The 12,761-nt window shown below is 36.0% G+C and overlaps 1 protein-coding gene across 1 annotated transcript in view; it reads right to left on the bottom strand.

The window, feature by feature from the left end:
• LOC107743297 (filamin-C-like) overlaps positions 1-12,761 on the bottom strand; it is a 57,728-nt gene that overhangs the window by 29,815 nt on the left and 15,152 nt on the right. The window contains exons 2-3 of the mRNA XM_016556472.1: positions 3,965-4,213; positions 1,492-1,589 (exon numbers count right to left, since the gene is read on the bottom strand). Of these exons, the coding sequence (XP_016411958.1) occupies positions 1,492-1,589; positions 3,965-4,213 (347 nt within the window). The remainder of the gene's footprint in view (positions 1-1,491; positions 1,590-3,964; positions 4,214-12,761) is intronic.

Genomic DNA, 12,761 nt, shown 5'->3' on the forward strand with positions numbered 1-12,761 from the left:
AAAACCCATAATTTAAAGCTCTACCTCTCCTGCTGCAGCAATAGCCTACATGCTCAAAGCATCCAATGACCTACTGTTTCTCTCAATAGATGTGGACTCTCTATTTATCTCAATTACTCAAACACAAATTTGTGTTCTAGTGTATTCTTTAAAGATAAGTTGAAAAAGATTTCTGCATGGCAGTTACACTAAGGCAGACTGTCTGTACTATCATTTGGTAAGCAATAAAAATAGATCTGCTGTTGACAGTGCAGTAAATATCTCCTATATACTACTGTTCAAAAGTGTTGGGGTCTAAGTCTCTTATGCTCACCAACGCTACATTTATTTGATCAAAAATACATTAAAAAACAGTAATACTGTGAAACATTCTTACAATTTAAAATAAAATTTTTCTATTTTAATATATTTAAAATGCATTTTATTTCTGTAATGTCACAGCTGAATTTTCAGCACATGATCCTTCCGAAATCATTCTAATATGCTAATATACATTCTATGCTATAGATTTGGTGCTCAAGAAATATTTCTTATTCTTATCAATGTTGAAAACAGTTGTGTTGTTTAATATTTTTGTGAAAACTGTAATACTTTTTTAGGATTCTCTGATGAAAAAAAGAACAGCATTTATGTAACATTCCTTTTGTAACATTCTAAAAGTCTTTACTGTTACTTTTGATCAATTTAAGGCATCCTTGCAGAATAAAAGTATTAATTTCTCATGTATAGAAACTACTGTGCATTATGATGTTAAAAAATTAAATGCATACATTTAAGGCATTTAGATAGCAAGTACATGGTTTAAAAAGAAGTAATACTATAAATAAAAAAAATACAGTTGAACCTAGTGCAAATAAGTCAACGCGAGAGAAAGAGGAGAGCTTTGAGTCTACATCTGAATTAAAATATGATTTTAATCAGATTTCAAACCACCTAGAAATGTGGCACTGACATATTTTGCTTTTCAGCTTTCAAAATCTAACCAGTTAAGAAATGCATACATTTAAGGCATTTAGATAGCAAGTACATGGTTTAAAAAGAAGTAATACTATAAATAAAAAAATACAGTTGAACCTAGTGCAAATAAGTCAACGCGAGAGAAAGAGGAGAGCTTTGAGTCTACATCTGAATTAAAATATGATTTTAATCAGATTTCAAACCACCTAGAAATGTGGCACTGACATATTTTGCTTTTCAGCTTTCAAAATCTAACCAGTTAATGTTTAATATGCCAGAAATTCTCATTTGTACAGTCTGTGTGAACAACGCCCCATATTCTTTTACCCTCTCTGACTCTCTCTTACACAAACACACTCACTCAGAGGATCATTCAAAATAATGAGGTCATAATATAATTTCAGCAGCTATGAGCTACTTCTTAAAGTCAGAACTGGCCTACAAAACAGCCAGTCCTGCTCTGCTAAAGAAGAAAACATTCTCAATCAGGCTAAATAGCATGAGTCCTAATAAATATAAGTGATTGCTTCTTACCTGAGGCACACCGAGCCAGTCGTCGGCTTGTTGCATGGCTTCTCTTGCATTCTCCACTGGCTGACTCGGGTCCCATGTCTCCCAGTCCGGACACAGGCCTTAGATGAAGACAAAAGACAGCAGAGTTAGCAGACTGATGCAAACAGTTAGTCAACTCTTGCTAAAACCATGAGAATCATGTAGGTTCTACATCAGAATTCCTACTGTATAGGACTAAAATGCACTCTTACTTTAAAATTATCCTGCATATTGCTTTATAGATAAACAGAGAAGAGCCAGATCTGAGCTTTATCTTGGGCTGCAGACCCACTGTTCCACAGCAGGGATCTATTAATCCATGTTCTTTAGTTCAACTTGACTGCTCTCAAATGAGCAGTTTCCCATCACTTCACCTTTTTTTCCAATCTTTAATAAGCATGGTCAAGCTCATAGCTCCGAACGCTTCCCTGAAGGAAACACACACCAATGCCGTCTGGACTAAAACTGTTATTATATGCTGGATTACACTCAAAGAGTAAGAGGTGTTTAGTTCAAATGGAACCAGAGAGCCTTGAAGCCACAAGACTCCTCAACAACTGCCAAAACGTTAATATCAGATGTAGGATTGTTTTCCAAGAATCTCCAGGCCTGCGGTCGGACAGTGAGTATCTGTAACAGGCCCCGTGCTACTGCTAACACTGATAAACCTTTAATTTTAGGTTTTTAATGCATTTAAACTTGCCAAGAGTGGTATTTATTTACAGTACCCTGCAGATCCAAAATAGCGGAAAACAAATTAGATGGAGGAAACTTCAGGGGAGGTAAATAAAGTGTGAGACAGTCTGTATGCAGTTATTTTTGGAGGAAAACCATAGTTAACATAACTAGAGAATCGAATACAGTTCACTTTCCTTTTATAAATCATATAACCTAAATCAAATGAGAAAAAAATATATAATTTGAAAAAGACTGATCATAACTCGACATGCAAATGTTACAATACAATTATAACTGACATTAGATTTACAGTGATTTGATCATTCTTTCCGTGCAAGTCTGAATATTTTAAAAAAATATAAAGTTTAAAACTTTTGCTAATAAAAAAATATAATTAAAAAATGAAATATAAGGGTTTTCAATATAGTGTGATAAACACATAAGCGCTGAAATACTAAAAAAATACTTAATCTAACTTTTTTCTGGCATCATTAATGCTAAGAGATGCTTTTCCACACATGCACACGGGGAAAAATATAATGAAGTGCATGTTGGCAGGAAATGCATATAGAAGCATGTGTTTTCACTTAAGCATGTTTGCTGTCTTAGCCTCTGACACTTTCCATTCAGTTACAGCCCAGACCAGGGGCTCATTAGCAGCTAGCAGAGCCAACAAACTCAACTCAACACCTGAAACTTGCAAAGATGATGTATCTTTCACCTCTCGCATTGCTTCTCCTCGGGGTCACAATATCAGCCATACCTTTTTAATTTGAAGACAATGGTTGTGTTTTATAGCAGTGTCCTTCAGTTTGTCAGCATAGGAGGAAAAATACAGCGGTGAAGTCATCTGATCTAGTCATCTCATCTGATTCCTTGCTGGACTCGAACCCTCAAACTTTCAGTAAGCAGCCCTTTCACTCACTACCTAAACCACTTCTACTGATGAATCAATCTAAATATCTCTGTATTACAAGCTGTTTTTGACACCAGTCAAATCCCAGTTCAACACTTACAATGATATTGAATGTTAAAGCAGCACATCTAGTTGTGGCCCATTGTGTTTGGGTGTGAAATGGACCCTTAAATGACTGTACAGCTGCCTTTCACCCACCACCACATCTACACCTGCTCTCTTTACTAAAGTTGACAAAAGACAATGAAACTGCTGTTTGTGCTTGTGAAACATGTTGAACTCTTTAAGAACACACCTCAAAATGTCTTGTCAGAAGAAGGAAACATTTCAACACATGCTAATGTGATTCATAAATGTTTTAACGAAAGACAAATCGAAGGATATGTGGCCAAGTCCTGAGTCCTGAAAATATTCACAATGCCAGAATGGCTGCTTTGATTATGTAGTTGACAAGGACAGACATGCACACTTCCAAATGGACTTGACCCATCCATTAAACCCTCTCTGAACTGCATGGGATTCAGGATTTCTACTAGTGTAAGTCCAAACCTATCCAGAGGTATTTGATTCATGAATTATGTTTTGGAAAGCAGTGATCACTGGTTTTGAGGTCACCAATTGTACTCCACTTCTCTTGTTCTTTCCACAGTGAGATCATATGCTGTAATTATCAAACCAGCTTCCCAACTCCTAGGGCAACGCGGATTCTGCATGACTCTTGACATCTCCCTGATGAGTGTTACTGATACCTGAATCTACTTAATGAAGCTAATGAAAAGTTTTCCATGTAAGACCACATGTGATTAATGTACCATGACACATTTGTCGCCAAGCGATCATAAACCACAGAATTCTGCTCACCAGGTGCGCAATTATCCACCAGGGCACCGAGGGCTTTGCCATCTCTCCAGTCCCTGTGGAAGTTGTTGATGGTCAGCTGGGGGACCTTGTTCTGGATCCAGCCCAGAAGGCGCTGTTTGGGTGTCAGCTTCCTGGCATCTTCATCGTCCTCATCCTCCCACATGGGCATGGAAATGGAGTAGTGCAGGATAAGGGTCCATATGAGCCCCAGGATCAGTTTTAAGTTGCCGTCCACTATAGCTTTACTATCTGCAATGAGAAAGAGAAAGATTTAAATGTATTATTCCACACATGAGCACTGAAGCACCTTTTGTAGAGATACTGGGAATCATAAAAAGACAACGAGCAGAAAACCATACTGTTTTTGAGATTATTTTAGATCTGAGAGTTTCAATGCTTGGCTTAGGAAACCATTAAACATTCTCAGGTTGGTTTTTATTACTCTTGTGGTGCTACTGTGAACATATATTAGTTTAGGGCAGGGCTGTCCAAACTCGGTCCTGGAGGGCCGGTGTCCTGCAGAGTTTAGCTCCAACCCTAATTAAACACACCTGAACCAGCTAATCAAGCTCTTACTAGGCATAGGCTGTGTCCGAAATCGCCCCCTATACCCTCATTCACTATTCCCTACATTAGGTCACTAATTCAGTTCACTAGAAGGAGTGAATGAAAACGAGTAGTGAATTCGGACACTGAGTGCACCGGAAGGAATGCCGCTTTTGCATAGTTTGTGCTTGCTGTTTATTAATCATTTGAAACTAGCAAACTAGCAGCTCCAGTAGTAAGATTAAAGGATTTATCTTAAACTCTGTCACGGAAATTATGTATAAACCCAAATCAAACAATTTAATAATCAATTTACAATGAATTTATACCCGTGTTGTACATTATGCTGTACGCCATGGATGAGCGCTTTGTAAAAATGAACGGATTGATTAATCAGCTGCGGGCGCCATCTTCTGGCGAGATGCGGGAATTCATTCGGCGCGTGACTCTCACGGTGCATTATGGGCAATTTGGGCATTCTCTAGCCGTTGAGCGTGCACCAGTTGTACACTCGTTTTTGCAGTGCATTGTGGGATTGAATGAGTGCACTCGAGAACGTCCACTATGGTTTCGGACACCACTAAAAATGGCTGTTCCCTCAAATAGTGCCCTATTTAAGGGTATAGGGGGCGATTTCGGACACAGCCATAGAAACTTCCAGTCAGGTGTGTTGAGGCAAGTTGGAGCTAAACTCTGCAGGACACCGGCCCTCCAGGACCGAGTTTGGACAGCCCTGGTTTAGGGTGAAGATCAGAATCTCAGTGAAGTTCAGGGTGAACTGAAGGGGGAGTGGTCACGTCAACATACAGTACACTAGAAAAAAAAAATGTTTTCAGGTCAAATATGAGCTTAGGATACATTGCTAACATCCTGTCCCTATTCTACCTTGCCTGAAATAATGACAACACCTGTGTTTATTTTTCATATGTCCTCCCTAGTTTGTTGTATTTGAGCCACCATCATGCCATTATTTGTTTATTCAGAGAAATTCGCAACACACTGTTTGTTCCGTTCGCCTGCTGTGTTGATAGCTTTCACAGGTTTAGGTGTGCACAAATAAACAGGTTTAGGTGTGCACAAATAAACAGCAAGGACAAACTCTCTCGACACGGGCATTATGGCCTACTAAAACAATTACATAGGTAGACTATGATCCTTTATTCACTCAAAGTTTATACTTTCACATAAGGTACATATTCGTGTCCCATTACTATCCAATTACAATGTAATAAAGACACAAATCCCTTGTTCTTTTGCGAGATAACCTATGAATGTTATGTATCTAATATAAAATTAAAATAAAAAAAAATTATTAGAAAACAATTAAATAATAAAATAAACGGATCATTTAATTACATTAATTAAATATATTGTTAATTACAATAATTACAATTAAAAAGACAAATCTAACACAAATTAAGGTATTAAACTTTGTTTAAAAATATATAATATGCAGTCCCAAATATGGGTAATGGTGAAATCCTAATAGAAATAGCAAAAAATAAATAAATGTTTCAAGCCCTATTTACCCAATTATTCATAGAAAGTGTTACATGCACTTTTTACTCATAACCTTTACCCAAATCTTTCACTACACTGCTCTGCTACAGTCAACAGACTCTGGACTGCAGCGTGGAATATGAATCAAGATGGGCACTACTAAGCCACTGACTGAATGCCAAAGGCTGATGTCATTTAACCCTGGATCTGTGGAATGAGGTCAGTTTAAATAAAACACTACACACAGATGAAACTTAATCGGGACACTGGCTGAATCCGACTACACTTTGCTTCAACCCCCAGCAGAGCTGTCTGCACTAAACGCTGCAATGTGCGCAGCGGTCTGGCAGTAATCCAATATCTCCAATCAAATAATACTGCCAGGTCACTTTCTGATTTTCTCTCTCATTTTTGCCTCGCTATAATCAAACGAGTTCCAGATCAAATTCTTCACTGCTCTTTGATATATTACTTTTGAGATTTTCTCATACATTTGGTGAGGACAGTGTGTTACGCTCACTGTGGCCCTCTCTCAAGAACAGGGTTTAATGTTTTTGGGTTCCTAGGCGCTCTAGATGCTTAAAGCGGAATGCATCCAGACATTTATGTGCACTCTGCATCAACGCCAAGCCCAACAGAAAGAGACAGGGAGAAAGTATTTGGCAATGTTTTTGATATTTGTTCTTAGGAAAGTATAGAAAGAGAGAATAAGAGAATGATAAAAGTCAAAGAAAAAAGCAAAGTACAGTATTAATATTTCTCTTCCTTATTAATTCGTAATATTTTGCACATATCTATCTATCTATATATATGTGTGTGTGTGTGCAAAATATTATGAATTAATAATTGCGCATCAGCTAATGTGTGAACCTTTTGTAATAGTTTTGAATAGTTGTAAGAGTCCCTCAGTTGTCATCACTGTGGAAATTTGGATCTCAAAATCATACAGTCTCTGCTAGAAAGGGTTCAAATATGAAAAAGATGCTGGAAAACCAAAGAATTTGCAGGACGTAGATGATTTTTCTGAAGAACAGTGGGCTCTTTATCTGTCCAGGACAAACAAGAGACTCATGAACAACCATCACCAAGAAGAATAAAAAAAGTTGTGGATCATCAGGTAACAACACACAATATTAAGAATCAAGTGTATCTAAACTTTTGACCGGTCATTTTTATAATCTCACCTATTATTTTGCCTTGTGGCCTATATGTAAATATATTATGTAAAATATCTTATTCAGGACAGTACTAAATAAATAAATAACATGCATTTTGTATGTGTATCTCAAGTTATTTTCCTCCATTTATGTACATTGCTTTGCACTGTTTTTGTACAGTGCAATGTAGAATTATTTACCATGCCAAAAAAGCTGAAAAAAGAGGAAGAAAAAGAAGTCAAAAGAATAAAGAGAGCGGACAGCAAGCACACAAAGACACCGCTCAGCTGTTTAACACTCGCATCATTTCTTGTATCAAATATCAATAAACAGGTGTGTCTCGGCTGCTATTGTTTGCCTCAGGGGATCTAGATCCTCATCTGACAATATACAACATACATACAATATAAAAGGTCTCAGTACACACCTCAAAGCTGACAGAGTAGGTGCACGCATACACTGAGCAATCACAGACAGCTATGTGGTCTACTTTTCCAAAAAGTTCCTTATAAGACAGAGAATTTTCAGATTTACACCTAAGAGAGTGTGTTGGTTTTAATTCCCAATATACCGAATCTCTTTAATCTTTTCAAACCACCCTGAGGAGACCCAGCAATGTGCGCCCCGACAAAACACAAACTCCTGAAGATAAGGCACATTGTTCAACATACAGCACCAGCGAAACAGCTGGATTCAAACACACTTAATAAAAGACATCAGAACTAAGTGTTTCCTTCCGACGACATAAAGCGCAGTGGCTGTAAATAAACCCTTTTTGAGGAACCGCTGATGACATGGGCCAGGAATTCCAGCCAGCTAGGGTACAGCACCACCACATAATGGGCAAGAAAACAAATATGGGATCAGAGCCTGGGAAAAGACCATTTAGGACAGTGAGAAATGAAGGGATAGCTTACAGAGAGTGGGGATAATTTAGAGAACAAGCAGAAGTGTTTTCTCATTTGTCTCACTCCAAAATGAGGTGACAGGTTGTTGGCCCATTCGATTTCTTTCTACATTTTGTGAATTAATAATTAAAATAAATAGTTATGAAAGGAAAATTTCACCAAAATGTTGCACAAAAGTTACATCACTTTTATAAACTAGATAACTAGATTAAAACTAGGCGTTCAGTGTTGTTATTAACTAAAATTATTAAAAATAATTTTCATAAATTAAATTAAATTAAATTAAATTAAATTAAATTAAATTAAATTAAATTAAATTATAAAAATGTTGCAACTAACCAAAATAAAATAAATTTTGGTTTAAGTTATAAAATTACTAAAACTGAAATAAAATTTTAATTAATTAAAGCTAGGAATATGTGCATTAAAAATATTTTAAAAATGAAAAATTAAATTAAATTATAAAATATTAGATGAAAAACTAGAAATGTTGCAACTAACCAAAATAAAATAAATTTTGGTTTAAGTTATAAAATTACTAAAACTGAAATAAAATTTTAATTAATTAAAGCTAGGAATATGTGCATTAAAAATATTTTAAAAATGAAAAAAAAAATGACAAGCATATAACAAAATTACCAAAACTAAAATTAAAATGAAAACTGCAAATATAAAAACAAAATCTAATTCAAAATATTAATAAATACTATAATAGTATATACATAATGCTACAATATCACTGGTGGTGATTAAATATTTTAAGATATTGTTCAAATAAATAACTGTAATTATGAAATATAATGAAATCAAGCTTGCTTAAGCACATCTCATTATAAATATGAAGAACAGCAGTACTGCTTCACAAGCTCAATCCGATGTGTGAATGTAGCATATCTCTGGCAAATGGCTCTGTGAGTAATGAGACACTTTCCTAACCCTGATTAAAGCCAGTCAGGATCATTCACATCCTCCCACCGCTGAACCACACCAACAAGACGAGATAAAAATAATGAAACAGATGCTGGAAGCATTTTATAAGCCACTGTTGGCAAAAGCTATAGAAGAAAACACATGTAATGGTGTTGCTGCAGCGAGTACTGATGCATTCATCTTGAGTCCAGCTGTTGGTGATAGCTGCTCTTTTCAACTAACAGCAATTGCTTCGTTTCACTGATGAACACAGCACATTGTCATTGTTTGGAAGTTCTTCAAAGGAGGGAATTCACTAAGAATGGACTGTGCTGGCTGATAGTGCTATTTGCATGCAGTGCTTGGGTTGTTTTAGCGACCAATTCAATAAGGGAATTATGAACCGCCGCAAACTGCTTACAAATTTGTGCTGAATGCAATTTGCATGCTGCTATTTCCCATCTTGCAGGCTAGTTTTAAGTGCAAGAATGTGGCATTTGCAGCAGACAACTTGTGTCTCTTTATAAACATTATAACTTTTGGCAATGTCAGAATCAGGAGAATTGTAATTTTTCATGTCAAATTTTGAAAACAACTTAAATTTTTTCTGATATTTTTGCCAAAAACTTACTGCAAAAACTTTTGTTTTGCAATGATTGTGGTTTTCACTGATTCAATCGTATCGTACCATCTTTGTTAGCCATTTCTTATATAATTTCATCATACATATTTACAGTTTATAAAATTTCTAATAAGATCTCTGTCATTCCGTGTTGCCCTTTGAATTATTTGAACATCGGCCAGTGACGCCATCAGAAATTTCTACAGCTTAGAGATGCATCAGATGATTGTCGGCTGTTGCTTAGGGTGACCAAACAAACATCACTGTCTCCCTGGAGAAGATAGAAAGTTTGCCATGGTCACTAGGACAGAAGAGACAGAGACAATGGCTTCTGTGTGGAAGAGACATTCTGCCTCAGGAAATATGCAGCCTACACCCACACAAGCATATGCACAAACACACACACACACACATAGCTTCAAGAGGGAATGTATAATAAATGAAGCTCTTTTGTTTCACAAACTATAAAGACAAACTAATCAATCAAAACAGAATAAACAAAAGTAAAGGCAAGAGCTGCAAAATTAAAAACAAGCTGGATGAATAAATGAGAAAAAAAGATGCATGCACTGAGCAAACAGTAATTAAAGATTCAAAGGCAAAAAATTTAGTCATCATTTTCCTATTATTCCCTTAAGCCATATAACACAATGCAGCATGGCTCTACAGTACGATAAAATAAAACATTGTTTCAGCACACATATACACACAGTCACAGAGTAAAAGTCCTGGAGGACTTGAAAGGCGAGATAATGCAGCAAAACACATGGCATGAATATCAGAGTTGAGATCTGAGTTATAAATAATACTCATAGGAGCCTGACAGACATAGAGCAGGTCTGCCACACACACACATTTAAGTTGTGTTTAATTCTTCTTCATTATGAAATATTTACTGTTGGTCACAGACAGTCAATATTCTGTCTTTGGTTGTGTCTGGTTTCTTCCCATACACATTCTTGTAAAGGTGAATCTGGACATTTTATCTCCAAAACAATGTCACAAACAATTTCAGAGTTTTCTTTAAAAGGCAATTCAGTAACAATGTAGTACTTTAGGTTTTGCAATGTGACATGACATGCTATACTCCATCTAAAACTATGATATTATATTTTATTCGTGACAGACCAGTATACTGCATCAGCCAGGCCAATTAATCAATAATAATATTTACATAAAAAAATGTCAGTTCCAAAATCTTCCTACAGCCATAAAGGAATAGTTCGTCCAAAAAAAATTACATTTGCTGAAAATGTACTTACCCTCAGGCCATCCTAGATGTAGATGAGTTTGTTTCTTCATCAGAACAGATTTGGAGAAATTTAGCATTACATCACTGGCTCACCCATGGATCATCTGCAGTGAATGGGAGCCGTCCAAACAGCTGATAAAAACATCACAATCATCAACAAGCAATCCACACAACTCCAGTCCATCAATTAATGTCTAATGAAGTGAAAAGCTAAGAAACAAATCCATTATTAAGGCATTTTAACTTTAAACTGTTGCTTCTGGCCAAAATACGACCTCGTATGATATTTTTATCAGCTGTTTGGACGGCTCCCATTCACTGCAGATGATCCATGGGTGAGCCAGTGATGTAATGCTAAATTTCTCCAAATCTGTTCCCATGAAGAAACAAACTCATCTAGGATGGCCTGAAGGTGAGTTTAATTTTCAGCAAATTTTAATTTTGGGGTGAAAAAGAGTGAATTCATATAAACTGGAAGCTCTTGTCAACAAAAAGTATATCTTGTTTAAAGACATTCTTTATGAAGGCCATTTTTGTAAGATGACAGTTGTGTAAACATGCATTAAATAGTGTCTTTTATAACTGATGACACAAAAGGCTTGGCTCCAAATGTGTGGGGTTTCATCTCAGTTCTGTATTCTAGTCAGCTGCAGTGTTCATATGCAGAGGTCTGTTTGACCAAGAGACAGAGAGCAGGGATTCCCCTAGTAGCTGTGGAAAGATAACGTTCCTGTTATCTGACATTCTCCAAGAGTCGCACACAAAACACAGAACAGTCTGAAGTCACATCCTGAGAGTTGTGGACACTCCAAATATTCACATTACATTATGTGTCCATTGTCAAAGAGGTCAAGTTCACGGTTCTCCGGAGAGGCCGGAAAATATAATTCCATTACTGTGTCCCTCCAAGAGGCAAAGATAGGAAAGGAGGAAAAGAGAAGGGGGATGAAGACATCATGGACATATGCCAGCAACGGTCACATTTTCCACAGGATCTTCAAAGAACAATGGAAGAATTTTAGAGATACTGTAGAAACACACACACATCAAGCAGCTAACATTTAATTTGAATGACAACCCCAAAGGCAAAGTAGCAAGACTGACTTTCAGCACATGTACAGCAAATAAACTGCTCACGTCAAGCTCTCGGAAAAAGCATGTTGAGACACTAATCAACTGTTTCAAATCATCACTATGGGATTTCAGGTTTTTGGATGGGCTGATAAATTTTGTATGTAAATGTAAAAATATCTTACTTTCCACATAAATGTCACTAATGAAAAGAAAATGTTTCATTTTTTAGTGAACTAATGTTTATGCCTTATGAGTTAATATGGTTACTGTCTCTTTTAGAATGACATTCGACAATAATAATATATAGTAACATAACATAACATAACATAACATAACATGTGACCCAGGACCACAAAACCAGTCATAAGGGTCAATTTCTCGAAACTGAGATTTATACATCATCTGAAAGCTGAATAAATAAGCTTTCCATTGATGTATGGTTTGTTAGGATAGGACAATTTTATTGTCCAAGATACAACTATTTGAAAATCTGGAATCTGAAAAATATTGAGAAAAAATCAAAATATTGAGAAAATCGCTTTTAAAGTTGTCCAAATGAAGTTCTTAGCAATGCATATTACTAATCAAAAATTAAGTTTTGATATATTTACGGTAGGAAATTTACAAAATATCTTCATGGAATATGATCTTTTCTTAATATCCTAATGATTTTTGCCATAAAAGAAAAATCAAGAATTTTGACCCATACAATGTTTTTTTGGCTATTGCTACAAATATACCCCAGCGACTTAAGACTGGTTTTGTGGTCCAGGGTCACATAACATAACATAACATAACATAACATAACATAACATAACATAATAAATAT

The sequence above is a fragment of the Sinocyclocheilus rhinocerous genome, unplaced genomic scaffold (assembly GCF_001515625.1).
Source record: "Sinocyclocheilus rhinocerous isolate Xijiao unplaced genomic scaffold, SAMN03320098_v1.1 scaffold551, whole genome shotgun sequence".
NCBI classification, from domain to species: domain Eukaryota; kingdom Metazoa; phylum Chordata; class Actinopteri; order Cypriniformes; family Cyprinidae; genus Sinocyclocheilus; species Sinocyclocheilus rhinocerous.